The sequence below is a fragment of the Podarcis liolepis genome (genome assembly GCF_965112155.1).
Source record: "Podarcis liolepis genome assembly, chromosome: 6".
In the NCBI taxonomy this organism is placed as follows: domain Eukaryota; kingdom Metazoa; phylum Chordata; class Lepidosauria; order Squamata; family Lacertidae; genus Podarcis; species Podarcis liolepis.
This window is the reverse complement of record NC_139559.1, coordinates 14,483,015-14,509,684: the sequence shown is the minus strand read 5'-3', so window position 1 is coordinate 14,509,684 and position 26,670 is coordinate 14,483,015. Positions and strand designations below refer to the sequence as shown.

At 40.9% G+C, this 26,670-nt stretch overlaps 1 protein-coding gene across 1 annotated transcript; it reads left to right on the top strand.

Moving 5' to 3' along the window:
* Positions 1-258: 258 nt before the first annotated feature.
* On the top strand, positions 259-25,638 carry RAB22A (RAB22A, member RAS oncogene family). The gene is made up of 8 exons (XM_083507787.1): positions 259-398; positions 4,314-4,393; positions 6,186-6,267; positions 11,553-11,624; positions 11,713-11,819; positions 13,108-13,217; positions 14,425-16,734; positions 16,891-25,638. Exons 1-7 carry the CDS (start codon positions 363-365, stop codon positions 14,520-14,522), a joined length of 585 nt encoding a protein of 194 aa, XP_083363913.1. The 5' UTR covers positions 259-362; the 3' UTR covers positions 14,523-16,734; positions 16,891-25,638.
* Positions 25,639-26,670: the final 1,032 nt, after the last annotated feature.

Genomic DNA, 26,670 nt, shown 5'->3' with positions numbered 1-26,670 from the left:
AGTGTCGCCGAAAGGGGTGGGGAGTCTGGGTCAGGTGATTGTCAATGGGCCGTCCAAGATGGCGCCCGGTTTGTGGAGCCTGAGGAGGAGGAAGAGGGTTGTTTTTTTTACCTGTGACTTGGAGCTGAGGGAGGAGGAGGTTCGGAGTTGAATTTTTTTTTTTAATTTTGGGGTCATATCCTCCCACGCCTTCGTTTTATCCCTGGGAGACTTTCGCCGGAAGGGTAGACTTGAGGAGGAGGAGGAGGCGGTGTGTTTTTTTTCTTTCTTAATTCCCCGATGTGCGCCTTTTTCCGAGGAGGGGCTACCCGGGCTGTGCCTGCTGCGCTCCCGACGAGAGAGCTGTCTCTCCTTCCCCAGCCATGGCTCTGAGGGAGCTCAAAGTTTGCCTGCTGGGGGTAAGTAACAGGGGAGGGAAGTTGGGGCTGGAGAGGTGGCGAGTGTTTTCCTTAACACACACACACACACACACACACACACCCTGCGCGCACACACACACATATATACATACACCCATCCCCATAGAAAGAAGGTTTTCTTCTTTCCATCAGCTACCACTTTCCACAAAGGGACTTTCAAATGCGGGTTTCCTACACGCCTGAACATATATATGGTTACCAGGGGGTTGGGGTGGTGTCGGGGGAGATGGGGGTCTACCATCCCATTCCTGTCTACTCGGAAGTAAGTCCAAATGTGATACAAGGAGGTTCACCACCACCACCTTGGGATTGTGGCCTTGAATTGGTTGGAACTCGGTTGCAGCTATTCCTGTTTTGTTTTGCTGCGATACCGCTTTTGTAGTTTCTGAGCCCAGGTATAAGCCCCACGTCCTTCGATAGGACTTACTTCAAAGTAGATGTACACATTTGTGTGTGTGTGTGTGTGTGTGTGTGTGTTGTTTTTCCTGCCAACGAGAAGTATTTTGCTCGTAGTTATGAAAACTGTTGCTCCTTTATGCTCCTCGCTGGATGGTCTTCCTGCCTACCCCTTGTTAAAAATCAAGAAACTTCTTGGGTTTGTTTGTTTTTTGCACAACTTGAGTTTCAAAACATAAGGACAGGAATCCTATAAGCAAACAGAAGAAGCCTCTATTGACATCTAAGGATAAACAACAACCTTTACTGCAAAACAGAGAGGAAGTATTTAACCCCATAGATAGATGCTTACCTGAGAGAAAGTTCCATCCGACTAACTCCAGTTTATTTCTGAGTACGTAGGTGTGAATAGGATTGCTCTGTAAAATACTTTCTCTCTTAGTAGGAGAAAGAATAGAAACCAAAGTTTCAGAGACTTCTCTCTTTTCGCAATACTTTTTTGCAGCATTTAATCAATCGTGGAGTGTGTTTTTCCCTTCTTCCTGACTTTTTTTTTTTTTTGCAGAAGTATGTTTTGTTCTGTATATGATTGAGAAAAGAGGCTTGATAAGATAACATTGACATCTGCTATCCCCCCCCTTCAATCCATTCTGTGGTTGGTAGTATATGTCAAACTAGTGTTAAAATTTAAGAATGTTGGAAAAGGTACATTCTTCATATATTTTCTGACAGTAGCATTCACAAGCTCCAGAATCTTTGACTACTTTAAAATTACTAAGTAGCTTGAATGTTTAGACTTGTTATTGGATTTTTATGGCACAGGCTGTCCTCAAGACTTAAACCACTTCCTCTCAAAATTTGCCATTTGTCACAATGAAACCATATAAGCATATGCTTAAGATCCATACATGGCTGTAATGCTTTAAACTATGGAGTTTTGCCTAGTTGATTGCTTTGTCCTTATTTATACAGTACTGAAGAAGAAACAGATCAAACTATCTAGTCTGTTCATAGCTGCTTAGTATTCTTCCAGGTGTGTTACTGGAACTACGTATAGCCTTTCATTAAATAGGGTGGGGCTGTATGAGTAAGAGGCATTGCAGAAACTCTCCAACTAGTTTAGCACCTTTGAGTTTAAGTTGTTTGCTATACACATCATAGAGTAGAGAATGAGAGCTTCTCTTAAACATACAAATGCAAATGTTTCCACAGTGATGCAGATTCACTGAAAGCATGGAAGCATCATAGCATTATCTAATGCTGGCTTTTTAATATGATCATAGAATCAGAGTTGTAGAGTTGGAAGGGACCCAAGGGTCATCTAGTCCAACCCCCTGCAATGCAGGAATCTCAGCTAAAGTATCCATGACAGATGGCCATCCAGCCTCTGCTTTAAAGCCTCCAAGGAAGGAGAGTCCACAACCGTCAAAGAGGTCTTAGTGTCAGAAAGTTTTTCCATATATTCGGTTGAACATCCATGAGTATTGCATCCATGTACAAAATACTGTCCAGTCTCGGATAGAAAAATCCAGCACTGCCATTGGTTGGACTGGAGTAGGCAATGACCACCTGGTTATATATTTACAGCTCAATACTTGTCACTTAGAAGAAAGTCTCATTGATGTCAGTGGAACTTACTTTGAAGTAGCTCACAGTGTATTGTGTTAAACGTAGGTGCACAATAGTAAACCTAAAATTATGAGGACCAGTTTTCAATAGGTATAGAGTTCTTTATCTCACAAGCAATTTTTCAGTTCAGTCCTAATGCTTGAATCTGTGCTGCTGAAGGGGCTTAGGGTAAGGCAGTGGGAAGAGTGCTGGAGCTGAGGTCTCTATAGGAAGCTACCACTAGCATTCAGAAAGCCCCCAAACAAGGCAAGCACAAAAATTTGAAAATGCATAAATATTTAAAAAACAAGGCAAGCACACAGCTGCTTTGGATCCATAGGATTCAAAGCCTGATGGATCCCACAAGGGGCCTGATTCTCAGCTGCACCAGCCTAGTTACCAAAAAAATAAAGCCAAAACACCTTCCACCTGGACTGGTGCAAGCTATAGGGTTGCACATCTGCTATTCTGCTTTGCTGCAGGCTGGGGTTGACTGAGTTTGCTTTTTTAGGAAGCTTAGGCGTGTTCTTTGTTCATAGTTAAGATACATTTTCCCCTTCTACCCTTCTCTACTAGTAGAAAAGTTTTTGTAAAATAACTGATTTTTTTCCATACTCTGTTTAACTGTATCAGAGGTTGAAAAGCTACTGCCTGCTCAGTCAAGTAAAAAAGGGGGGAATTTTATTAAGCAAAGTTAACATAGGTAAATTCAAGAGGACTAACTTTTTGTTACAACAAACAGAAAAACAGCTGTATGACACTTAAACAGATTTATACCAAAGTTCGCCATTTCTGTTCTGAAGCCCTTGTCCACAACTTGTCTTATCAGTGGGCCACCTGAGAAAAGGAGGGATAACTTTCTGGCAAGATCTGTCTCTTCACACTACTTTTTAACTAGCCTGGGGAGGCCAGGCAGCACATTTCAGTTGGCTTGATTTGGACCAGGGATTGCCATTTGCTGATTCATAGACTATCTCAGACTGATGCAGCTGGAAATCAAATGTGGGGAGTTCTTTTGCCCAAAAGTCAGCAATATTTGAAACTTTGTTTCATTCTCTGGCTATAAATAATAATTTATCTTATGGTTAATTTTCTTTTTCACATTACCTCCCTCATGTAGACAATTAATTGGAGAAGGATCACCCTTCATTTCAATGTGTTGTTCGACTTAGTAGTTGCTTGAGTTGCATAGCTTTTACCCAAACTACACCATCTATCGGGCAGGGAAGTTCTTCACTCCTTTCTGTTTGTGGTACATTTATAATATAGGGAGTGGTTGTGGAACCATTCAGGCACATTACAATCGTATGATAAGTTGGGAGGAAATGTTCTGCCCAGTTCATTCTAGAAAAACTAAGTGTTATAATACACCATAGTTCAGGAAAGGAAAATAACTTCTAGCTACTACCCTAAAATGTGAGATTGAGTTCTTGATTATTTCAAGCGTGGTGTAGTGGTTAAGAGCGGTAGTCTCGTAAGCTGGGGAACCGGGTTCGCTTCCCCGCTCCTCCACTTGCAGCTGCTGGGTGACCTTGGGCCAGTCACACTTCTGTGAAGTCTCTCAGCCCCACTCACCTCACAGAGAGTTTGTTGTGGGGGAGGAAGGGAAAGGAGAATGTTAGCCGCTTTGAGACTCCTGAAGGGGAGTGATAAAGCAGGATATCAAATCCAAACTCTTCTTCTATACATGTTTCAGTCATAACAGCTTAACAGTCTTTTTGCTTGTTGTAATACTTTTTATTTTATTTTTCAAAATATCAACATTGAGGAGAAAGGAAACTACCATTTCATCAAAATTTAGGGTTGTACTGCAATTGCTTCAAAAATCACTTATGTTCTACTGTCAATGCCTAAATGGTCTTTAAATTGTCTGTCTGATTTTACTTTCAGGACACTGGTGTGGGCAAGTCAAGCATTGTATGGCGCTTTGTAGAAGACAGCTTTGATCCCAACATCAATCCAACAATTGGGTGAGACAGTGAACAAAACTAACAACTTAGGGAGATATAGCACTAAACATAGAATCATAGAATGGAGAGTTGGAAGGGACTTCAAGGATCATCTAGTCCAACCCCCTGCAACGCAGGAATCTTTTGCCCAATGTAGGGCTCGAACCCACAACCCTGAGATTAAGAGTCTTGTTCTCTTCCAACTTGGCTATCTTACCCAGCTCAGTTCAATGTAGGAACTTTGTGCATAGAAACGTCTCATGTAGGAGTATAAAGTTTGATGCAAATGCTAAAATCCAAGTAAACTGTGTGTTGCATGGCAAATAAGTGGGAAAGTAGAAGTCAGTACTCTGGGACCAGTATTGATCTAATGCTGAACCCTTTTCCCCCCACAGTTAAGAGATTGAGAGTACGGTTCTAGTACTATTCCTACATGACTTACAAACTTGCCTGAGACCATGGGGAAAATTTAGCAGCAGCCCAGTTGGGAGAAGATTAAGCATTTGTTTAAGCCACTTTACCTTTTATTAAAAGAATGTCATCCACAATTAATTGTATAGATATTTTTCAGTAGAATCAGCAGCTCTTTTCTTTTTCTTAGAACAACCCTGTGAGTTTTTTTAGTTTGCAGCTGGGAAACGGGGGTGGAGGGTGGCATCTGGCAATTCCATTTCCACAAAGGCAGTTGGATCCACATCCATTTGTAAAGCTATCTACTTTGCCTTGTTGGCTAGCAGCCATTAATACTGAGATGCTGTCTGAGTAAATGTGTCACAGTTTTCATAGATATGCAGAACCTGAATCATGTAGAATTACAACTTTTAGTTTCATTCCTTTAAAAAAAAATGGCCAGTGTATCAAGTAAAAGATTAATTTTCAAAGTGGCTTCTAAATAGTAAACAATCCTGAGCAGATCAAGAGTGGAGTTTACAGCAGTTTGTATTTTCCTCCATCTGATAGCATCAATTAATTCAAAAAGCTACGCTTTTTATTTGAGACTCCTTTCATTTCACATATCACTCTTTTAGATCAGTGTAAGTAGATTTGTGATGTAGAAAACTTGGTCCCTCTAAACATGAAACTGTTTGTACAGCTTAGGCTATTGTTCTTGACTCATGTAGGATGACTGTCCACCTTGATCTTGCAAATAAACTATTTTACATTTCATAAAATGAACATTTTGTCTTAGTAGACAAAAGGTGTAGAGGGGCTTTTACAGTTTCAGTGCACAATGTGTAGTGCCTGAATTGGGGGGGGGGGGTAAGAAGACCGTTAAGGAAATCCTCAAGCTTCAATCTGTGACTCTTCCCCCCAATTTTAGCCAAATCATGTCTCAATAGCCTTCTAAAAACAGTAACACATAATGTCTGGAGTCCTACCACAGCCACCATCCTTGTAGATTTATCACCAACAGTGAGGTTACGTTTTAAGCATGCAGCTATTCACTTTCTTGTACAGTTTGTGACCTCTTCTTGTTGAAACCGAATTGATTTTGTTTGTCTCAACGATCCAAAAGAGAGTAATCTAGCTTATCTTCTTACACTAGCCCTTGTAAGGTGCAATTGGATTGTTGTTGCCTGCAGCATTTTCCTGTCTAAATAAATGCTTTTTTATCAGTAGATAGAGAAAAGATAAAATGTACAAACTTTATTCCTTCCATGTCTAAAATAATGGATCTATATAGCCAGCATGTGAGGGTTGTACCCATCTGGATTCTTTACAATGGAATTAATATGATCCTTAATATTTATGAATGGGGAAGGTTATAAGGTGGTGGTTTTTCTCATACGTTCATGCATTAAATATTTTTCAGAGCATCTTTTATGACAAAGACAGTGCAGTATCAGAATGAGTTGCATAAATTCCTAATATGGGATACAGCCGGGCAAGAACGAGTAAGTAGATAACCCATTACTTTTTATTTGCAAAAAGTTGTGATGAAACATTATAAAGCCTTTATTAATGTGCCATGGATTGCCATAATACATGTTCCTCTGATTACCCAAACAAGAAGTTGTATATTGAGATAAAGCCTGGAGTCATACATTGTATATTCTAGATTTAAATTTGTCTACTTCTTATGAAATTTTAAATATATGATTCATTCCAAGGATTAAAAGATTTTGTTTATTATTCAGCATGGGTGGTTTCTCAGATCAAGAAAGTGACATGATAGATTGTTTGAGATGCATGCATAGTGTAATGTACAGGAAAAGGTGATAGGCAGCAATTATGCCTTTAATACATAGTTAATGATCTGTGTTCCTGTGGTGGAATGATCCTACATTAAACTAATTTGGAAGCCACTTTTCTGACTTGCGTAACTATATATTTTTTAAAAAATTCTGCGACTCTGACAAGAGCTTGAAAGTAATGTAGGGTATATATTTTTGCATACAATGGGATCTCGAACGTTCTGCATTTCAAGCCTTGTCATTTGACACATTATTGGTAGAGCTTTCATTTTCATGGAAATGTTAAAAATCAAGGGCAGTTGTTGGGGACAAGCATAAGCCTCTCACAAACCATTTTGTTGGGCTTGAAGGTAGAGATGGGACATTATTTCCACCACATCCAGTTGAAGATCTGCAGTACCCCACTCCTTAAACTGTCCTGCTGCCATAAGGCGTTCTGTCTTGCTAGTACGTGCTGCCTCTTAAACCCCCCCCCCCCAGCCTCTGACACTCCATACCCAGTCAGCTGTTAGCTTTCTTAGGAACATAGGAAGCTGCCTTATACTGAGTCAGACTATTGGTTTTTGAGCATCTCAGAATCCGAACAATACAGAACCCAAACATCAGTAACCCAGAAGTAATTGTTTCCATGTTCGAACGCGCCTCTGAATTCAAATGGCTTCCGAGGTGTTTTCATTTTTTCCCATTGACTTTGCAGCCAGCTCATTGATCCTCAGTTTTTGAACATTTCGGAAGTCAAAAAGTGAAACAGTCTTCCGGAATGGATTACGTTCGAAAACCAAGGTTCCACTGTACTTGAAACAAAATGTGTACTTGCTTCAGATATTGGGTGACTTCCTTTGAATGGCTTTTCTTTTTCCGGTTTTTGAGGAATCAAACATTTGGCCAATAGCTGCTTGGCAGAGGATTTTCATTTAATATTAAAACTCTTCAGTTTTGCTTTTATTCTCTTTAAGCAGTAGAAGAACACAGGCTTTGTACCCTTTATTTTATATCAAACCAGCTACATGTCACTGTTAACTAATTGTCTCAGATTGTGCAGTACTTTCAAGAGAGGAAAAAGCAGGATCCTCTTTTCTATTTTTACTCTTGGAGTAAAACTTGCAACTTTTGCAATGGAAATAACATGATCCTTTGTCAGTGCTCTGACTCAGCACTGCAGTCTTCTCCCTTTACCCTACAGCATGGTATAAAAAAGAAGAAAACGTTATAGGGCTTATTGGGGTGGTGACAGGGCACAGCCTTTGCCTACTACTCCAGCTGGTGATCAAAGCCTTGGCCAGCATGAATCCAATTCCAAGAGAGAAATCAGAGAACAAGGAAACAATTGCCTCTCAATTAATCCACATTAATATCCAGTTCTCTGTTTCCTGAAAGGCCATCCTTGGTACTGGCTTCACATTAAAACCACCTCTATGAAGTACATCTTCAGTTGCTTTGCTGCAGATTTTGAGTCTATTCCTTCATCGGCTTTCCCGTGCATTTCTTGCTAGTCTGTCATGGTCTCTACACTCTCTATACGTATGACTGTACAGCCATCTATTCCAGCAACAAAATCATCAAGTTTGCTGATGACACTACGGTGGTAGGGCTCATTTCAGGAGGGGATGAGTCCGCCTATCGGGACGAGGTGGAGCGGCTCTGTGTTTGGTGTGGAGAGAACAATCTGGCTCTTAATACAGCTAAGACCAAGGAATTGGTGGTGGATTACAGGAAAAAAAAGGCGGACATTCAGCCCTTGTATATCAACGGGGAACGGGTGGAGAGGGTGGCGGAATTCAGGTTTTTGGGAGTAGCTATCGATCAGGGCATGACTTGGAGCGCACATACCACTGCTCTGGTGAAGAAGGCCCAGCAGAGAATTTATTTCCTCAGACTTTTAAAGAAGAACAATCTGAGTGAGAGACTGCTGGTGTCCTTCTACCGAGGCTCCATAGAGAGCATTCTTACATACTGTATTTGTGCTTGGTTCTCCAGTTGTACAGCTAGGGAGAGGAAGGTGCTCCAGAAGGTCATAACCACAGCCCAAAGGATTATTGGTCATCCTCTCCCATCTTTGGAAGAACTGTACGGTTCCCGTTGTCTTAGGAAAGCAAATAACATCCTGCAGGATTCATCTCACCCGGGACACGGTCTGTTTGCACTACTGCCTTCTGGCAGGAGATATAGAAACATCAAGTCAAAGACAAATAGACTGAAAAACAGCTTCTATCCAAGAGCTGTGGCCTTTTTGAATGCTGTAACTCGATAGTGTGACCTGGGAGTTTGATGGGTGTGGTGTGGGTGTGGCTGGAATGTGGTTTGTTTGGTTGTTGTTGTTGTTGTTGTTGTTGTTTTGTTTTTGTTGTTTTAAGGGATGGCATCCAATTTCGTTGCACTTTGTGCAATGTTGCACTTGTGTAATGACAATAAAGAATCTATTCTATTCTATTCTATTCTATTCTATTCTATTCTATGAAGCCTTGCCTTCACTGAGCTTCTAATTATTTTTCAAAATAATTGCCAGCTTCATTTTCTACCCAGTGTAATCCCTTTCAAACAAGAGCATTCTCTCTTTCTCTAAGTAAAAGGTGCATCTCAAAATTGCTTATCTGTATGCCTTTCTGTCGTTCTGTGTGGTCTTCTGTCATGCTCTAAAACACCTGTGCCTAGTATTCCAGGACTCCTCCTCTCAAAATAGTTTAGCTACTGGGATGTGAAACAGTTCCTTGCTGTTGTCTTAAGCAGCTTGGTGTTTCCATCGACTACTTTTATTAGTCACCATGCTTGCAGTAAATCTGAAACATGAATTTAGTTACGAAATCTTTTCTCTTTCTTCCTGTTAATTGAGCATCAGTTTAAATAATGCATTCTAGAGCTTGTTCTTATAGAGTTTAGATTTACCAGAATGCAAAGGGAAGTGCAAATTAATATCTTCCATGTTCCAGTTAATGTGATATGCAGTTTCCCTAACTCCCTAACTGTACTAGCGAAATGCCCATTATTGTGATGGACAGTATGTGTGTGGAGGGGGGGGCTTACATTAGGAACTAAGAGCAGACTTTTACTGCATCTCTGTCACCACATTCAGCACTCTGTTTTTAACCCTTGGAGTGGGTGGCTTATGAAAGCTCATGCTGAAATGTGCAGCATGTTTGATGATGAATGTTATACTGAGGACCAGGGACAAGCATTTGGACCTATACCTGGCTATAAGAGTGCTATCCTGTGTCCAACTAGGATGAGTCACTGAGCCCTGACGCAATATCTTGTACTCCTATTTTATGCTGTCCCTCTATAGGTGCTCTGTGCACTTGCTGAGTCAGAATACATATGACCTACCAAACAGCATGGACACTTGTTATGTGAGCTTTCATAACTAGGAAAACTTAGGTTTGCTTCATGAGTTTCATGAAGAACACCTTTACTTGCAAATGCCAGTGCTGTCGTAAACTATTTTTTAAGGTTTCAAAATGGTGTTTGAAGTTTACACATCACATATGCACAGTGTCTGTGTACACTGTTAAAGGCTTGCAAATAGTAAGAAAGCAACTGTTCATACAACTCTAGTGAAGATATCAGTTGCTTCATTGCTCCTTTATTGAGAGCAGTTTCACAGACTGATTAAAAAAAAAACCCACAGCCCTTTGCACTCCATGTCATGGATCATGCTGCAGAGATGGCATTTCAGTATTCAGAATGGAGTATACAAAAAGATGGTGGTGGGGGAGTGTAAGCATGGCTCAAAGGTGTGCTCTTGGATACGTCCAAGTTCAAATTCCAAAAAAAATAAATATGGTAAGAACATTTGCAAAATGACAAGTGAGTGCTTGAAAAATAATCACATGATCTGAAACATGGACGGGGAAAGCTTCTTTGTTTAAAAGGTATCCAGCCTTTGTTCCTGGGCTCTTAACCTTAAAGTAAATGGTTCTGCTTACTACCATTGTATAGTTTAACTTCACTATCGCAGATAGTATAAAGTATTCATGTTTTGCTTACTAAGGCATAGTTGGATATGACACAAGGCAGAGATCTACTCCTTGCCACACCCCTCTCTCTACGCACCTTCCTCAGGATACGAATGCTGGCTGAGGTGTCTGTTATGGCTCAGAGTTATGTGGCATAGCGAGTAGAGCACAGTTAGGCAATTTCATTGCCCCAAAGGCCCACACATGGCAGTGGCACTGGTGGTGGACAGGACCCTTCTATTTCTTGCTCTCTCACACTCACACACACATATACCGTATTTTTCGCCCTATAGGGTGCACTTTTTCCCCTCCAAAAATGAAGGGGAAATCTGTGGCGTCCTATGGGGCGAATGCAGGCTTTTGCTGAAGCGTGGAGAATGAGAGGGGTCAGTGCGCACCGACCCCTCTCGCTCTCCAGGCTTCAGGAAGCTATCAGCAAGCCTGGGCTGCGGATAGCAGCCTGCTGCCCGGAGCGAGGGGCGCGCCGAAGCAGAGCGCCCCGTGCTTCGGGCAGATATCCGCAGCTGGGGTGGGAATAAAAATGTTTTCCTTTATTCCCCCCCCCCAAAAAAAAAATACTAGGTGCGTCCTATGGGCTGGTGCATCCTATGGGGCAAAAAATACGGTACTTCCTACCTTATCCAATTTGCCTGGTGGATGAAAAATCACTAACCTCATGCTGCTAAGCAATTTTTTGCTGCCACGTGCAGGCTGTGGGTTGACCACCTGTTGTGTTCCACTAGGGCTAGAGAGATCTGAGTTTGAATTACCACTAGGCTTTGAATCCTGCTGAATCACCATGAGCTAGTCCCTTTCTCTCTCTGCCTACCCTGGGTTGGTGTGAAGATACAATAGGAGGGGGAGTCATGCACACTATACTGAGCTTGACGGAAGGGTAAAATAAAAATGTGACAATAAGTAAGATTCATTCATTATGAGGCATTCATGTCCTTTGTCCCAGACCTGAGTTATTTTTTACCGTATGACCTTTAATATGACCCAGAAGCCTTTTTTACATATTTCTTCTCTTTGCAGTTCCGTGCTCTAGCACCAATGTACTACCGAGGTTCTGCAGCAGCTATTATAGTTTATGACATCACAAAAGAGGTAACCAATTTTTATTTTTATTTTTGGGAAAAAAGTTATCTATTGGCAATAGTTAACATGCTTGCTAATTCCATCACTTTAATCATAGGAAACATTTTCAACATTAAAGAATTGGGTGAAAGAACTTCGACAGCATGGACCTCCCAATATTGTTGTTGCTATTGCTGGAAATAAATGTGATCTTAACGATGTAAGGTAAATTAACCCTCATCTTATCTCGCCGCCTGCTATTGCGGTCATTCTTTGTAGTTAGAAATTTTTAGAAATATTTTGAGACTCTTGGGTTTTATAAATTGCTGACTATTGAACCAGGTACATTCTCAAGATTATTAAAGTCTTAGCAGGGAAGGAAACTGGCTCACAACATGAATTTTACTCTTGCCGCCTGTGGCTCAGAGATGGAAGTCCTGGAGGGACTGCTGTGTGGGCTGCATCTAGAATGAACAAGCTAGGGTGGCAGGAGTCATGCACCATATTAAGATCTTAAGATCTCTTGGGAAAGGGAGGCTACAGAACAAAGCCACCTGAGACAGTAGCTCTGGACTGATTTAACTGGGTAAGGGAAGACAGACAAGTTGCTGATGGAATAGGGTTGGCTTTGAATATCTACAACAATGTAAAGCTTATGTTAGAGAACTTGGCTGTGAGCCCCAGTGCGATCGTGGGTGGTTGCAATGTCTCTAACCATTCTGTCTTCCCTCTGAATTACCGTATGTTTTGCACCATAACAGTCACTTTTTTCCTCCTAGAAAGTAAGGGGAAATGTCTGTGCGTGTTATGGAGCGAATGCCTGCGGGTGGGGGGGGATCTGCTGCAGTCGTGAGCAGAGGATCCATGGTTCCCCTTCCTTCCCTCCTCTGTGGTTACAAAGCATGGATCCACATGGATCCTCAGGATTTTTGCATTGGGCTACTCCAAACTCACTGTCAGATCACATGTCTGTGGCCACAGCATGAACCACAAAAATCATATATCCACTATTTTGTTTAGAATATTTTTTTCCTTGTTTTCCTCTTCTAACAACTACGTGTGTGTTATGGTCTGGTGCGTGTTATAGAGCGAAAAATACGGTAACTCCTCTAATGGTTTGCTAATGTTGGAAACAAAGTTTATGCTCCAGGTGTGAAATTTGAGGGGAAAGTGTTAATGGAGGCTGTGTCTCAACACTGTGCTCACACCTGGACTTAAGTTATATTGGAATTTTAGTTATTTCATAAATTAATACTCTGCTTGATTGTAAGGGGGAGGGGACCTCAAAGTGATTTACAAAAATATAGAACAATAAATTCAATACTTAAAAACATGTGAAAAGTTAAAATACTAAAATCTTTGGTTATATTAGCATGTTTCCCAAGTACATAGTCTTATGCATGGTTTAGATTAGTTGTTGACATAGATTTTAATGCTGCATTGAATTGCACCTACTTGTTCTTTTCTAAAAATTGGTATAGCTTGCTTATACTATTCTCTCTCTTCTTCTTAGGGAAGTCATGGAAAAAGATGCTAAAGACTATGCAGATTCCATCCACGCAATATTTGTAGAGACCAGTGCAAAAAATGCAATAAACATAAATGAACTGTTCATAGAAATTAGTAAGTATCAAAGCATTGGGATTTCTCTAGCCAATCTCCAATTAACAAAAAGAAACCTGACAAGTATTTTGGCTTGAAGTACTGTTTCTACCAGTTGTACGTGATGTCACGTATGTCACCATTTGATAGGGACTGAAAGTACAATATGATCTGCTTTGGGTCATTCATGTCAGAGCTTCTGTATGCTTGTGTGTTAACCCTCTACATCCTTCTGTTGTGCTTGATGGAGCAATAGCAAGAAGTACACTGATCCCAAGAAAAGTTTGTTCATTTGAAATCAGCAAGGGGAGAAAGGCCTGGAAATTCATAGAGAAATACTTTGTTCACAGTTAATCCCATGTGCAGTTTTTCATACAATCCTGCAAGATACAGTTCAGGTTAGATTCCACATTGTCATGGACAGAGAATGCTGTAAGTGAAGGCTTAATTTAGTTATTGTGGTTAATATATTTGGATAGACCACTTGTGGTAATAAATTCAACAAGACAATTTTGCATTTAATTTGCTGCCACTCGGTTTAATTGAATAACCCTGTGTTTCAGTAATGATTGTGTGAAAAACATTTCTATACCACCCTCTCAATACTATTTATAATTTAATAGAATTAAGATGATTGGGCTTTTCAGTGTTTGATTTTGAACCTGTAAAGCATGCCACATTTAAATCCTCTGTATGCAAGGTGATTTTTTTTTCTTCCAAGCAAAAAGTGTGCTCCGTAACCATTCAGTGATTGTGCAGATTAAAAGATGATTTTCAGACAGCTGAAATAATAACTGCAGAGTTATCTATTGGTATTCTTTACTTAGCTCAGAAAATGTACAAACTTAGTTCGGCATCCAGTGCTATTCAACCACTGGCACAATAGAAATCTCCTTCAGCAATAGAACATCTGGTTTCTCTTCTCCCCTCCATTCAGTGATTCTGATTACAGTGACTAGATGCTTATCCTAAGCCAAAAAAGCACAATTTTTCTACCAGTATAAACTGTATATTTCTTAAGAAACAAATTTCAGAACTGCTTGCAAATGGTTTTCACTAATAACTTTTTAGCATTGTCACCTACAAAAATTTCAAGTGGTTATAGCCTGTCAGTCTTCTAGTTAGTGATGAGTTATGCCTACTCATAAGGCTAAACTACAGGGAACTCTGGGGAATGTGGAAAGGTGTTTCAGAGTCTCTTATAACTGTGTTTTTTTGCTCTCTGTAGGTCGTAGAATTCCATCAACAGATACCAACCCCCCATCTAGCGGTAAGGGCTTCAAACTTAGAAGACAGCCTTCAGTGACAAAACGCAGCTGTTGTTGACTGATACGATCATATACCAGACTAGCTTTTATAAAGTATTTGGCCTTGGAAGTTCTGGGTTTATTTTGGGTATATCGTACTCGTATTGGATTCCTATCTGCCTGGTGTTCATAGACCCTGAAATGGGCCAGTTCTGGCGTGCTTTTACGGACTGAGGAGACCGCAGTCATCCTGCTGTTGGACTGCTTCCTTGCATACAACGTCTGGATTATCTCTTGTACTCAAAGGGAATTCATCTTCAGTTTCTTCTTTAGCCTCAGGAGAAAGGAACTCCAAAATACAGATTGTAAGACTTAATATTTCATAGTTTTTATAAACAAAACTTTTTTCGTGAGGGAGGGAAGGGACACTAGCACTTTGTGGGAGTGGGCAAGCCCTGTGGATAGAAATGTTAGCTCTGGTCTCAATGCAGTTCTACACTCCTCGTCATTGTTGCTATAATAAGCCTTACTGTTTTCATGGTTGCTTCTCCAAAGTACAGAATGAGCAGCTGATTTAATAGACAGCTGCAAAAATAATGAAGCTGATAAAAAGACCAAATCCAGTCACCAACCTTACTTGCACTTTTATTATTTACTGATGATATTGAAGATGTGTTCAGAAAGGGGAGGGGCGGGGGGAGCTTAGACAATCTTGCCATTTTATGCTTAATTACTATAGAAGAAAATAGATAGAAACCTTTTTTTAGTAGGCTTCTCATTAAAAATCCTAGATGAAATTGACCAAAATGAACTTGAGTACAACTGGCAGGCATCAGTTGCTGTCAGTCGTTTTAGAACAAGCATGTTGAATAGGGGGCACACCCAATCGCTTAGCATGAGCAAGTTTTTATACTCTCTTATTTATGAGACCAATGCCTAAAGTATTATAAATTATGTTAGTGCCATGGATGACCTCTTTTCCTTTCAGTCCCTCACCTGTGGTGGGGGGGGGGGGGGACACAGTCCACAGGCCAGAATTGCTGTGGACTCCAGCCTGTACACAGATGGCCTTGCCTTATCAGGCATCCTCCTGTTACTAGTACGGTACTGGAAAACACTCTTCTCTCTGTCCAGTAGAGGTTGCTGTGCGTAAAGTTTGAGGTTTGCTTACAGAACAAATCACTTCTGCATGATAAAAACAGAAACAGGGATCCAAAGCCAAGTTGTGTAGGGCAGTGTAGATCGTTGCCTCCTTGCTCTTGGGCCTATCCTGAAGATTTAACTCTTTTTAAACCTTGTTTTTAAGCAGATTATCTTTTGGCTTTGTATTGTGTTTCCGTTTTATATTAAACTATAAATTAATCTTGCCCTATTATACTATTTCTCATTATTTATTTTTGTTGCAGCCTGCCAGTGCAAAGGTGTGTGTGTGTTCTCCCCCTTGAGAATATAACCACTTTAATAAACTCACAATGTGTAAAATAGGCCATAAGGCTTTGATTTTTGATGCTCCTAGAGGCATCTATGGTGGCTTGTTCCCAAACTCTAGCTTGGCATTTTACCATCTTAAGTGTTTTCAGCTGAGAAGGAAATTTCAAAGGATACATAGGAAATGAAACAGCTTGCACTTCAAAATACTAGACCATATTATTCAGACCAATTCGTAACACAACTGAACGACTATAGTTAACTTGTGTGAGTGGAATTATTCTTTCCGAATAAGCAAGCTAACTTTAAGGTTTAGAGTGTAAGTGAAACTTCTCTCTAGCGTTCAAAGTTCTAAGGTTATATTGCATTGTGTAAACATCACTGCACAGTGCTAGCAAGTACTAATTTGCATGTTAAAGGTCTTGTTTGCAACAAATCCAGCTTGAACCATGGCATTTATTCCAAATGAAATGTGCATATATGTTAACACTGAAACTTGCAGCACGCTCCATACCTCAACTAGCTTGCATCGTCTGTCTTCTCTTTGTTTTAATTTCAAGAATCAGCTGACTCTGCTTTGTAATCTGGTGTGAAGAGTTCTGAGCTGGCAGAAGGCATCTAGGGTTGGGCAAATATATCTTGGAGCAGATTGATATCACAAGTTGATTCAAGGTGTCTTACTGGCACTGTACCCTTGATTATTCAAGGTTCTGGCAAAGGTAATGCTGCCAGCCAATTCAGTAGCACAAACTAGACTGAATGGAAGTGTGTCAAGGATGTAATGGTAACTTTTCTACATGGGATTTTCAAGGCAGTTTAGCTAGTGTAGTCCAGTGAAGTGAGAACCTTATGGCTCCAGTGGCGTAGCGTGGGTTGTCAGTACCCGGGGCAAGGCAAGTAATTTCCGCCCCCTAACCCGTGGATTTGCGCACCCTAACCCTAACCCCCAGATGTTGCGCCCGGTGTGGCCGGCCCCCCCTGCACCCCCCACACTACGACACTGTATGGCTCCATTTCAGGGGCCTCAGAGTTCCCTCTTCTGATAGCATCTTACAGCATCTTACACTGTAAGAATTTCAAACTACCTTTGAAATTCTGATACCTCATTCAGTACAGTGCAATGAGCTTCTGTTGGGAAGGGGAGAATGAGAATCTCTGGTACAGGCATGCAGGTCCTTGTTAGTACTTAATAGTCCCCAGTTAGCGTGCTTAATTTTTTTTATAACAGGTTATGAAATTACAGTTCATTAGCAGGTTGCCTCCGTAGCTACTTTAGGACAAACCATTCCATCCCAGTGTGGTAGCGCATAAATCTAGGATAAGTGTGCCAGTGCCGAGTTGTAAAAATGCTGGTCTAGACTGGTGGCTGTTAAAGCTTTATATTTTTGTTCATATGGCCTTTTTCCAATTGGAGGGGGGGGTTCCTTTGCTGTGCTGAAGTACTTTTCTGTGCTTTACTTCTTAGTCAAAGTAAGTTTTGTGCAAAGAAAGAAAAGCAGTAGGCTGTAGCGCCCCCCCCCCCCATATTACAGTCATAGCAGCCTAATTTATCTCTGCACAGTGATAGCATCTTGTCACTGCCCTCCAGTGTGGCTTTCACAGTTCACTGGTGTCATTGTGATGCCAAATAGCTCCCTTCTTTCAATTATGCATAACTAGTTTTTTTGTTTTACCTACTGTGCAAAGAAGAATATCTTTACATACATCCAGTAGCATCTTTTTAAAGTTGTTACTATATCCTTGTCTTCTGTTACCACATGGTTATGCAATGTGACACTTCAACTCACAAGCTGTTGGTCTTGGCAGTGTTTCAGAGCATCTCCCTATCCAAGTTATCAGGTACGTTGCCAGTGTGTTAACCTGCCTTAGAGTTCACTGGACTTGTTTAATCAAATATTTGCATTAAAATCATTTAAATATTAATCCTAATAGATTTCCGAGCAAAAGGGCTTGTCTGCAATGCATCACTGCTGTCTTCTTATCTCAAATTGTGCTAATTAATAGATATTTGAGCTTCAGCATCTGCTCCATAAACATCTGGGGGTCTTTTTTAGCCTATCGGCTATTGTGCTTAAATCTGTCTCTGGTTTAAAACAGTTCAAATTATACCACTTCATTTAGCTATTGGAATGAAATATGTGGCATCAAAAATCTTGCATTAATTCTGTGTCATAGTAGTTTCCCTCTGCGGGATGTGTGGGTTATCTTTGTGTCGTCCTTGTGTGCCTTATGGTCTCTCATTCATTGTACGCCACAGCATACCTGTATTGTGAAAGAACTTGCAAGAGCTTAAACAAAAAAGGCATCTGGTACTGGAAGGGTGACATTCTTGGACTTAACACCCATCCCATAGGACAATCCATTACCCCAGCAAGATTTGACACCTGGCCAAAGTGAAAAATAAGATGTAAATTAGATGTGGGAGATTGGGAATGTGAGCATGCAGATCAGTGTGAAACCAAAAGTTACACAGCTGGTTTTATTCTACTAAACACTGAGCTGAAGACAACTATTTGGAAAGAGGTCAGGAATTTGTGTTCTGTCCAAGACCAATATGGTGAGCTTCAAAAATACTCCTACAGAGTGAAGACCATTTTAACAGAGCAGTCTTATGTATTTATGCCTTCTTAAGAGCAAGCCCCATTGAGTTCAATGGGACTTATATAAGTGTTGCAGGACTGCAGCCTTAAGTGTGCATGCAAAGCCTCTGGGGTTTCTGCAAGTGAACAGAGTAATGGTCCCCAGCAGTAGGCAGAATATTTCCACCTTCGTGCAAAATGACCCTTTAGATTAGAAATTGCAACAAAAGTGGAACTTGTAAATGCATCTTGGGCGCTTATTGCTTAATAGAATGTCTAAAACATTCCAGGCACTGTACTTGAAAAAGCTATGTTGCCTAACATGGGTTGAAAAACGAGAACGGAGGGGAGAAGGGAAATACTGAGCTTGTTGCAAATTATAGTCCAAATGCTAATATCATCATCATTATTTTGATGGAATTTTTTGTTTGTTTGGTGGGGGAGTTTTTAAGCACAACCCCGGGGACTTATGGAAGGATGCCTCTTAAGTCATGTGAGTCATCTGTCTGTTGTGATTCAGATTAGTGATTGGTCTTTAAGGTGTTTATGCATTCCGTCCCAACTGCTGGGTTAATTCAATTTTTTTTTTAAAAAAACACCCACATAGATTCTTGTGTTGCTGTTGTTGTTTTTAATCCTTATCCACAGGGTTGATCCAACTTTGTGCAGAGCTAACAGACACATAAGGGACGCAGGCGGCGCTGTGGTCTAAACCACTGAGCCTAGGGCTTGCCGATCAGAAGGTCGGCAGTTCGAATCCTTGTGACAGGGTGAGCTCCTGTTGCTCTGTCCCAGCTCCTGCCAACCTAGCAGTTCAAAAGCATGTCATAGTGCAAGTAGATAAATAGGTACCGCTCCAGCAGGACAGTAAACGCCATTTCCGTGCACTGCTCTGGTTCACCAGAAGCAGCTTAGTCATGCTGGCCACATGACCCGGAAGCTGTCTGCAGACAAACGCTGGCTCCCTCGACCTATAGAGCGAGATGAGCGCCACAACCCCAGAGTCGTCCACAATTGGACCTAACGGTCAGAGGTACCTTTACCTTTAACAGCCACATGCATGATCAAGGAGCTATTCTATTAGTCCTTTGACAAATCCAAAGCTATGTACTTAAAGATACCATTTTCTCCCTTGCAGCTGTAGTGGCAACACAAGATACATAAAGAGCTGCCTTAGACTGAGTCAAACTTTTAGCCAATCTTAGCCCAGTGTTAGCTATTCTAATACTCAAAGCCTTGAGTATAACTTTCTTAGCCCATGAGTCAGGGGTTAAACCTGAGGCTTTCTGAAGTACTCCACTATTTATGTATGGTTTTTTTTCCTATAAAATGCTGGTCCCAGGGGGAGCATAAGGTTTGAACCTGTAAACACAAACCAAGCACAACTACTAGATGTAAGCCACCGTCAAAGAACAGGGTGTAAGTATAAAATAAGCCTAACATGGCTGCTATGTCATTTCTGTAATTCCCATGGTACCGCTGTTTTATCAGCATTAAGGTAATGCAGTTGTGGGAAGGACAGAGATGCTGGAATAACACACACATGATAGTAGAAGCTTAATTCCTTTATATAGGTAGAGAGACCAAATGTTTTGCATTCATAAGCCAGTTCCCATCAGGCTTCTTGACCTCTTTAATATGATGATGTTTGAAAAGTGCATGTCTCAGATGCTTTGGAAGCTGTCTTCCAAAGGCTTTTCATGATGATGATTCATTTTATTATGTTAAATGTGATATTGACCAGGTCCAAAGGCAGAGGAGGGGAGCTTGACCATTACCCATCCTCAAGGCATGGATGGGCTTTAAGGGCCAGTGCAAACATGCCCTACCACAGCTTGGAATAAAGCTTCATAGATATTGCAGTGGTGAAAACTGGCATTGTCAATAGGTAAGGGTTATTTTTTTATGGTGTTCCTCCTGTGTATTAAGGAGAGGTGTCTTATTTTTAGCATCTTAGATCAGCAAGTCTTCCTCTAGATGAACTTGGGGGGAATTGCTGATTTACAGCAGGCATGCTGCCATTTGAACTGCACAACCTGCCACTCCCTTGTCTGTAGTTTCACTTTATAAATAGCAGCAAGCCGGGCTAAACAAAATTTAAGAAATATCCCAGCAAATAATAAGACAACTGGCTGGCTTTTGTGCGGTCACTTAAAAAAATAATAATCTCCCTTGTATTGATGTTATTGTGTAATGTCAAGCTCTCCTTGCTTGTGCTTAGAAACTTCCAAAATTTGATCATAATTCATTTTCTTGCTTGGGAGTAGCAAGAACGGAGCACTAAATAAATGCCTGCAATTGATTTTTCTCATCTGAAATCACCAATAGGGCATTCTCATTCTCTTTCTTCCTGGATCCATATATAACTATATTCAATTTTTCATGCTATAGAACCATGCATCCGGAACCAAGCTATTTAAAAGCCTGGCATAAAATACCCTGAAGATAACATAATGATATTGATATTCACATCTCATTCCCACCTGCGTGTTTTCTGACTACATAGCAAAAGCACTGTTGCATATAGAAATGTAGCTGGGGGGGGGGGATGAGGAAAACAAAATCTGCTCAAGTTTGTTGTATAGGATTTGAAGCCTGCACAAAGATTGCAAAACATGCTAGCCATATATGCACGCAAAAGGCTCCAGATAACAAAGTGATGAGGTAAGAAGGAGGTGATGCCTTTTTACTGAGGTAGATGGACGAATAGTCAACTGGTAAAAAGCAGCGGCTATTCTGCTGGACTATTTCTCCATCTAGCCCAGAAATGGAGAACCAATGGCCATACTGGTAGTTGCAATCCGAAATCATCTGTAGGGCCACATCCCTAATCTTGCCCATTGTTACTTAATGTGATGGCAGCTCTCAAAATCTCTGGCAGAGGTCCTTCCCAAGGCCTGAGATATCTCCAAAGATCCTTTAGCTAGAAGTTCCAGGGTCTCTAGAGTATTCATGTGCTGTATGATAGAATAGTAGAATCCTAGAATTGGAAGAGATCCAATTGGAAGAGCTCATCTGGTCCAACACCCTGCAAAGCAGGAATATGCACCATGCAGGAACCAAACCTGTGGCCTTGGCCTTATTAGTGCCACACTCTAACCAACTGAGCTAACCAGCATCAGTGAGCTATGGACCTTCCTTAGTTCACTTAATGACCCCATGATTGGTTGTAGTTGCCCAAGATATGTACACAGCTGCAAAAGCCCACATGTAAGTTTAGACCTGACATACAATGCTTTTCTCAGCTTTGAGAAGGCAATATGCTATAACCACCATATTTTCTGTCGTCTTGGAGGTTTTGTGTCTCTCCCACGACAAACTTTGCTGTTTCAAATTCGGATGAAAACTGGCTGTGGCAGTACATTTTAAGGTACTGTAGAATAAATTGGCTCACTTTTTTGTTGTTCTAGTAGGGGACAGGAGTAAATGAGTCCTAATACATTGTTACATGTGTCTCAACACAACTTCATTAATAAAGGGTGCAAGTGTCAGGAATGCTGGTGGCAATTCAGAGGGGTTCGGTAAGACTTCATATGGATAGCACTATACAAATAGGTTGTTGGACTGCAGGGGAGGTTTGTCCAATAGTAGTATCACTTTTCTGGTACTGTTCTTGCTGTTCTGGTTCAGCACCCTATTGCTCAATAATCAACACATGAAGCTGCTTTCTGGGCACAGCCTTGGTAATTTGACCTTCTGCCTTGTTAATGGAAGTAGGGAGAAGGCCATCTCTCTACTCGAGAAGCGCTTGTCTTGACAGAAATGTATTTGTAAAATAAAATGGTTGTAGTAATCATGTAGGTAAGAGCTGTTCACAGTGGAACGGACTTGGGAGGTTGTGGACTCTCCTTCATTGGAGGTTTCTAAGCAGATTTTAACTGAGATTCTTGCATTGCAGGGGTGATCCTCAGGGTCACTTCCAACTCACTTCTATGATTCTATTATTTAATGTTTAACAGGAGCAGCTGCACTCAAAACTGTGCCTTTCTATAAAATACATTTCCACTTTGAATAAACTTCCATGCCTTAGGACCAAACTAGGCATGGATTTAAATGCATCTTTGCAGCTAATGTGCAGTTTCTTAAAATGCAAATGGCATCAGCTGAGGGCTGGTAATTATAAGGATTGTAGCAGGTATAGAAGGGGAATTTTACCCTTTCTTCCCCTGTTGAGGTCCTGAAGAAAATCTCTGCTCTGAAATTAATATTTGCATTTGGAATAAATCCGCTCTATTTGTTCCAATAGAGGATTCTACCCCACCCCAATGCTACTTGCATTTTTAAAAAAACTTGAATATTAAAGGCAAATATGTATTTAAATTCCAGTGGAGTTAGATGCTTTAAACCAGCCTTTATCAACCTTCAGTCCCTAAATGTTGTTTGACTACAACTCCCATCATTCCTAGCCACTAGTCAGGGATGATGAGAGTTGTAGTTCAAGCACATCTGGGATCCAAGGTGGAGGATATTCTGCTTTAGACCATTAAACCTGAGATTATATTAATCCAACAATTGGGGAGGCAGTTTGCTAGGAAAGCATAGTTGGTGATATACTGGTACAAAAAAAACCCTGCTTTATTTTGACTGACTTACCTTCAGGAAAAACTATGTAGTGGGGGGCAATGTATAAAATGGGGGACAAATCTGGAGGCAGCAACACATCAGTGATATCTCAGGCTTGCAGGAAGAATCAAACAAAACATCAGTTGTGTCCAGTGTGGTGCTGTAATATGAAGGCACAATGGCATTTTGGGTTGTCTTAATGAGTGGTTCAAATAACCAGGAAGTACCAATCAACTTGGTGTTGCCTCTAATCTCACCTGAAACCTTGATGCTCAGTTCTGGCTATTGTAGATAAGGAAGAAAGTTGTGCAGCTGGAAAGGAATTCGGAGAAGAGCTATGAGCTTCTTCTAGAAGATAAAACAAGCGAAGGGAACTGGGTATACTTGGAGAAGAGACGTTTAAGGAAGTGGGTTAAGGGGATATGTGAGAATTCTCAGAACTGAAAAGACACCAGGAAGAAGAGAAGCAGTTGTTGATCAGTCCGTAGAGGGTAGAGAAAGGAGCAATTGTGTTTTAACTTCATTGAAATGCTAAGTATGAGACAGTTCCGTCCTAATATGTACTGCAGCGCATGACACATACATCCCTTATGTCTTGGGGGTGACTTTTGCTTCACGTTTGCTCAGCTGGGGAGTTGGTAGCAGGACAGAGCAGGAGAAGCAGGCAGGAGTGCACCATAATAATTTATAATAATAATAATTTATTATTTATACCCCGCCCATCTGGCTGAGTTTCCCCAGCCACTCTGAGTGGCTCCCAAACAATACAGCATTAAATATTAAAAACTTTCCTGAACAGGGCTGCCTTCAGATGTCTTTTAAAAATAGGATAGCTGCTTATTTCCTTGACATCTGATGGGAGGACATTCCACAGGGCAGGTGCCACTACTGAGAAGGCCCTCTGTCTGGTTCCCTGTAACCTCAGTTCTCGCAATGAGGGAACCGCCAGAAGGCCCTCGGTGCTGGATCTCAGTGTCTGGGCTGAACGATGGGGGTGGAGACGCTCCTTCAGGTATCCTGAGCCGAGGCAGTTTAGGGCTTTAAAGGTCAGCCCCAACACTTTGAAACGTACTGGGAGCCAATGCCGATCTCTCAGGACCGTACCTTTCAGGCTCTTCTCCCATCGTCTGTAAACCCTCTAGCCTCCCAAGATTTGGCAAGTGAAACCTCTCTCCCCTCCCCGCCCCCCATGTCTAATGTGGTGTCTGGTTGTGGTGGGTGTCTGTTGCCAATGGCAGTGCACATTTAAGGAGGTAGATCCAAAGACTCCGTCAGCTGGACCATAAGATCAGTAGAGCAATTGAACTGATTGCGGGGCGAACTGTTAAACGTGTTCCTAAGAAGAACATTGTATGTATTGTCAGGTTCAGCAAGGGAGGGCACACCTTTTGAGGATCATATGCCAGTTCTGAGGGCCACATGCCAGTGGTCAGCAGGGCCAGAGGCAAAAGTGGACAGAGCAGCGGATGTAAGTTCTACCTTAGTACAATAGACGAATTTCTACAGACACACACTCCCCTCTATGCTCCATCCAGACAAGCAAATTGTATATAAACGCATTGAAAGACACATTCCATCCTGGCAAAGACACTCAAGGTGAGAGCAAAGCAAGGCTGAGCTTTGCCATCCCTGAAACAGTCTTGCAGCATAGTCACCCTCCAACTCCTATTTCAAGTTTACCTTTTGCTTTTGGGTAAGCACAAATTAATCAGATTGTAATGTTCTTACTTTACTCTTAAAAAACAGCAACAACCTTTCAGTTGCAGACAGCATTCCTAGCACTCCTAAACTTTGGAAGGGTTATAAGTCACTGGGTTCGTCTCCTGCGTAAACACCACTTAGATTAATATGAACCTAATTCAAGGGTGTTAAGGCAGCCTCGTCTAGAAGTAAATGCATGCAAAGGTGAGCCTGAACATGAACAGAGCTCCACACAGGGGCTGCTGGACTCCAGGGGTGCTGAATTCCAGATTTTCTTTTGGTGAGGCTTGCACCAAACATATTGGGCATTGCAATGGATTGTGCCTGTTATTTCTTTGCATGAAATGTAGCCCGATACAGAACTGGTAAAACAATAATCTTTATTAGCCAAGCATATGAAAGTCCGAAGACTTGATTTCTTTTTTCTTTTTCTTTTTTTAAATGCTCTTGGGCTGGTCCTAAGATTATGTGAAAAGTGTGTCTGTATTGTTGGTTTGTAAAGGCTGATATTGTGGGGTTTCATAACTTAAATCTCATGGTATTTGTAGGGGTTTTGTTCATTCCTTTTTGTACTTATACTTTTGTTAAGGAGTCATTGTTTTAACATAGTAAACAGCCTTGTTTCAGCTTAAACAATTTTTTTGTGTGTTGTTGTTTTTTAATTGTTCCAATACATAAATATATCTAGCTGTTTGAAATCAAAATGGTTCTAACACATAATAAAGGACATCATTTGGGGGGAGGCAGGGGTCAATTCACATAATTTGACCGCTTCACCTGTTGAACCATACCTGTTTGCCCATTTGTGCTACTTCCAGTGAACAAATGTACTCTTGCAGCACAACAACATGCTAAATCACAAGCTGGATGTATTGTGCAAAATAAAGGTGTAATTGATTTAATAAATTGTCTGTTTGTAACACATGCCACTTTGATTTCAGTGTTTTCCGTTGTTTAGACATTAAGAAATAGTTTCCATTTTCACAATTACTATCATGAATATTTGCAATTCCAATGTATGTAAATAAACCAAATTAGAAAGCTTCATAGGCTGGCATTACATTTTATATTTAAATGACCCTTTTCCGCTTTCTGCCTTGCATTAGCATTCCCAAGCGATACAAAGACATGAGTCTTTATAGTTCATGTTACAGTAACTCTCTTAACTGGACATTTTCTTAAGCTTGCCTAACAAATTGTGGGCAATGATCAGACCAGGTATTGTGCCATTCACAAGAGGCTATATGTTCCATGTTAATATATCCCAGTCTTTATCAACCTTGGGTCCCCTGATGTTGGACTACAACTCCCATCACTCCTGACCACTGGTCCTGCTAGCTAGAGATGATGGGAATTGTAGTACGACAACATCTGGGGACCCAAGATTGCAAAAGGCTGACCTGTACTATAAACTAAATGCTGAAAAAGTATTCAAGTATCCAAATACTGATCTATGAAAGCAACTCCCTTACTTGTTTTTTTATTATTAATTTTGGTTGCAGAGAAGTCCAAATCTGATCAGAACTGAAGGTGAAATGAATTTGTCCTTCTGCTCCATGCTATATTTACAGTGAAAATCAAAGATTTCAACTCTGTTATTGAATGCATGAATGAATGAATGAGTGAAAATCCAAGTCTCAGCAACACTGAACTGTTCGATCTGGCTTTTATTCAGAATGTGTATTTAAAACTGCAATTTGAACGGGCTTTATGCTCCGTTGGTATCTTGTCTTAAAGGATATGATGGGCCAGTAAACTAAACAAAATTACTTAATTTCTTTATCTTGTTATAAGCTTCCTTGCAACAAAAAACTAAAATTGAAAGGTGGCATTTCTGTTCCCAATGGCTTTATCATGATTGATTTGGTGCCAGAATGTAGTATCTTGGCCTTCTGTCTTAGAAAGATCTTTTTTGCGTTCATTATTTCATTCCGCAGGGAAACAAAGGTAGGGCTG